Here is a 4024-nt window from a genome sequence, read left to right on the forward strand (position 1 = left end):
CCTGCCGTGATCCCCTGCTTTGGGGCACCAATGGGAAGTTTCCATGCTCCCCTCCTTCCCTTTCCAGTGGGGAAGCACTGGGTGCTAAGGGAGGCTTGTGTCCCTTATACACACACACAGTTATGTGCATTTGAACTGCTGTGTGTACATAGCAAATGAGAAATGAAAATGTATGAAAAGTAGAAGGATAAAAATACTTAGGGGGAAAAAAAATAAAAAAGAAAGAAAAAAATAGGTAATATCTTTTGGAACAATCTCTTCCATCTTTGTATATGTGATATTGAGGACAAAGATGTGGGTCTCCCACAGGGCAGTTCAGCACTCATGTAAGTCAGACCTGCCTCTTTTGCAGTGTGAAGTATTGATCAGCCAATTAAAAGCACTTTATTGCCAGTAGTGTGACTCTGTGACTAACCATATTTTTATTTTCCTTTCCTTTTAGTCTGAGCCATCACAGTGTCAGCAACAATCAGAAGAAAATGCAAACATTTGTTTCAGTAGCTTGGAGTGCATGGGGAATTTTTATATCTGAAAGGAAGCCCAGCTGGAAGTATCTGATGCAACTTTTTGCAGTTTGTTCTGCAGTTGCCTTCCTCTCAAGCTTTCTCTTATTCCTTGGCATACACTTCTCCCTGGCACACCATCCTTTGAGTCTCTTACTGATTTCTGGCTTCATCTGGATCTCTCTTTCTATCGCCCTCTGCTGTTCCAAGCACCTGCGCTGTTTTTGTGTCCTGTTTCTTCTTTCTTTCGGGCTGCAAAATGGCGGAATGCTCTTATTACTGCTGGCACAGGTGTCGTGGTGGCTGGCAACATCCAAAATATTTTCCACAACCTAAAGGTGCTGGCAGACAGTATAACTTGTCATTTAGAGTATGAGCAATTTGACTTGATTAAACATTACATTGAGGTAGTAAAATGGATTTACAAGGTAGTCAAGCTTTCCACTGAACTACCTAAAGATTTTGTGTGGCTAAAGCATGAATTTACACCATCTTATTCTATTTCAGATCATGCACTGAAACAAGAGCTAAATGACACAAAGCAAGAAATCCAGAGAGTTGCTAACCAGATATCTTTTATGCTGACTATACTGCCCTATGTTGGCCAAAAAGTATTGCCTATAGTGGGGATTTTTCTAGCTTCTTTCGGAACTGGCCACTTTATAAAAAAATTTGGGGGCTCTCACAGTGCCAAATTTAAGAATACTTATATCACAAAAAAATTCATCGCATTTGATGAGGACCAAAAGCAACAGCAGAGACCGTGTCTTCTTCCACTTAACAGAAAAGAAAGAAAAGAATATGTGACAATCCCATCTTTCTTCCTCACAAAGAAAGACAGACAAAATATGCAGTATTTTTTTCTCCCTGTAACTTTTCATCTTTCCACCTGGCTTCTATTTGCTGCAGTAGATTATTTGTTTTATTGGTTAATTACTTCTGTGAATAAATATCTTCAAGAAGTACCAGATCTGGAGATTCAACTCAGACTCTCTCAGCAAGTAAGTGCTTACCAGTATTTTTGTTTCTTAGTTTAGAGTTGAAAAATTTCTCTTCAGCAGCTTCCAAAGGCAGCAGAGCAGACAAACAGCCAATAAGCCATTGATTCTTTCATGGCATTGTCATTCATTCATTTCAAAAAGGGTCATTGCCTTTACAGATGCATGTTGGATAGAACCAGACAGTTCTTAGCACTTTCCAAAATGTCATCATATTTCTAGAGAACAGTAAATATAGGGAAAAGTACCTTATTTTCTCTATTTATATATGTGGAGAAGACCGGAAGCTTTAAACTGGACACTCACAATGCTAACCACTTTTACAGTAAAAATGCCACTGTGACACTGATGTAAGAGATGCCTACCTTTCTTTAGCTGCATAGTGTGTAGAGTTCATAATTTAAAACAGTATCTTAGAATATATTTCACTTCAAGAGACCAAACACTGCAACAGGTTTCTGAGACAGGTTTTGGAGTCTCCATCCCTGGAGACATTAAAAACCCAACTAAGCACAATCCTAAGCAACCTGCTGTAGCCTCATATATTCTCTGTGTTCTGCTGTGTGCAGTGTTGCCATTGTTTCTATCCTCTGCACCTTGAGAACAGCCCCTTACCATGACATGCCTTGGGTGTAACCTAAGTCAGTGCAAAGGAGCTTAGTCCCACCATCCATAAGCAGAGAACATGAGCCTTACCCCATGTGGCTGATTCATGAGTCCTCTACTATGAATTTGTTTTCTTTACATGTAGTGTTAACTCCTGTGGAAAGCTAGTTGACTCTCCCAAACCAGAAAATTATGCCATCATCAGATTGTTTCTAGTTTCCCCAGGAAGGCTAGTCACATTAAAATGTAAAATTCAATCTCAACAGATTTGTCATAACAAGCCTCAGGGCTGCTGATCTCAGGGAGTCTAGAAAGCTGGCTGGGTGAGCAGGACAGACTCAGCAACTTCTTGAGATGTTTATTCTCGATATGAACAGTAAAGTTCTTCATGCACTTCTACTCCTGTTTCATATTGAGTTCCTAATGAAGTTTTCCCTTGCTTATACATTGGTTCAGTGAAGGGATAAAATGTACTGAGATAGATGGGACCAGGATAACATCAAGAAAGGCACTTGATTCTTCCAATGAGCATGTAACAGAACTGCCTGACCTCTGTAGGTGGTTAGAAGAGCCACAAGAAAGAGCTACATATTCCCCTGACATGGTCAGAAGAGAGGGCTGGGTGATTCAGTATCCCTACTACAGTGGTCCTACACACAGAGCAGAAGGTTTCCTGACAGGATGGAATACTGGCTCCAGCAGCATGTCTGCTTTAGTCCCTCTCATTCAGCATTTCAGTCAACAAGAAGTGCAAGGCATCAGCTCTGCTAAGCAAAGGCAGGAGGAGGAGAGGAGAGGTGGCTTTGTGTGTGTGATAACCTTGTAGTCAGAGCACCTGCCTAGGTGGGCATGGAAACATTGATGAGCATGTACTGAGCCACAACCAAAGGGATGGACATGCTCTGCTCAGCTCTTCTACTCTGAAGGAAGGACCAACAGAGGATCTGAGCAGATTCATGGTAGTGGGAATATTTTAAACCATTATAGCCAGATTAGCTAAATATTTGTCTATCAGAGCCAAAGAGAAGGTAAGTTCTTAACAGTCCAAATTGTGGAACAGTCTCCCCTGGGAAATGGTGAAAATACAGTCTGAAAGATTTATAAATAGTCAATAAATATATTACTATGAACATATGGAGACAATGGATGGACTAGATGATTTATAGTCCTTCGTAAACCTGAATGTCCAATAGAAGAGTTATAGAGGTCCAATAGAACAGAAAGGAGCAAATTAGTACTATAATCAACTCTTTTTCCCCTTTTCTTGCACAGAGGAATGACAAAAGCTTTATCATTCCTATGGGAGAGCGTATTGAAAAGACTGACCCTTTCAAGATCACTTTGTTTAAGCACGACTGCATCCCGCAGCCAGAGCTTGCTCCCTCCACAACGTGGATCCAGCTTGGAGTCATCATCTTCTTCTTAATCGTTTTTGGGATATTCTCTGGGCTCCTGACTCAACTTAAAATATTCGTGTTAACTTCATTTTATCCTGACACTGAGATGAAACGGATACATTATTTACATGCAAAATTACTCAAGAAAAGATCAAAGTTACAAGAGAAAACTGGAAAGAATGTGTTTGCTAGAACGGTAAGCCATCAGCTCCAGGGAAAAAAAACAAAACCTTCCTCTCTCTGGTGGTAACCAGATGCAGGAAATACTTAAACATTTGCTAACTTCAATTATGTGCTAATAGACTTTCCCCAGTGCTCTCCTGCACAGGGGCCAGAGACAAATGTCTGTTGGTAAGATTAGATCATATAATTGTTTTATTCCATCCTTCAACACAAATGTATCAGACTTGACATGGGTACACCCAAATCACTACGTGCTGATAAGAAAATATTCCTCAGACATAGAGCTCTCCAGAGAAGAATCTTGGTTTTAATGGACATATAAAAAGCAGCTGCAGCA

General features: G+C 40.4%; 1 protein-coding gene across 1 annotated transcript in view; it reads left to right on the top strand.

Annotated features, from left to right (window-relative positions):
* Positions 1 to 479: 479 nt before the first annotated feature.
* The window catches only part of DCSTAMP (dendrocyte expressed seven transmembrane protein), a 4437-nt gene continuing 892 nt past the window's right edge, over positions 480 to 4024 (top strand). The window contains 3 exon segments of the mRNA XM_010006531.1: positions 480 to 765; positions 768 to 1504; positions 3380 to 3700. Coding sequence (XP_010004833.1) covers positions 480 to 765; positions 768 to 1504; positions 3380 to 3700 — 1344 coding nt within the window.

The sequence above is a fragment of the Chaetura pelagica genome, unplaced genomic scaffold (genome assembly GCF_000747805.2).
Source record: "Chaetura pelagica isolate M959 unplaced genomic scaffold, ChaPel_1.0 scaffold76, whole genome shotgun sequence".
In the NCBI taxonomy this organism is placed as follows: Eukaryota; Metazoa; Chordata; class Aves; order Apodiformes; family Apodidae; genus Chaetura; species Chaetura pelagica.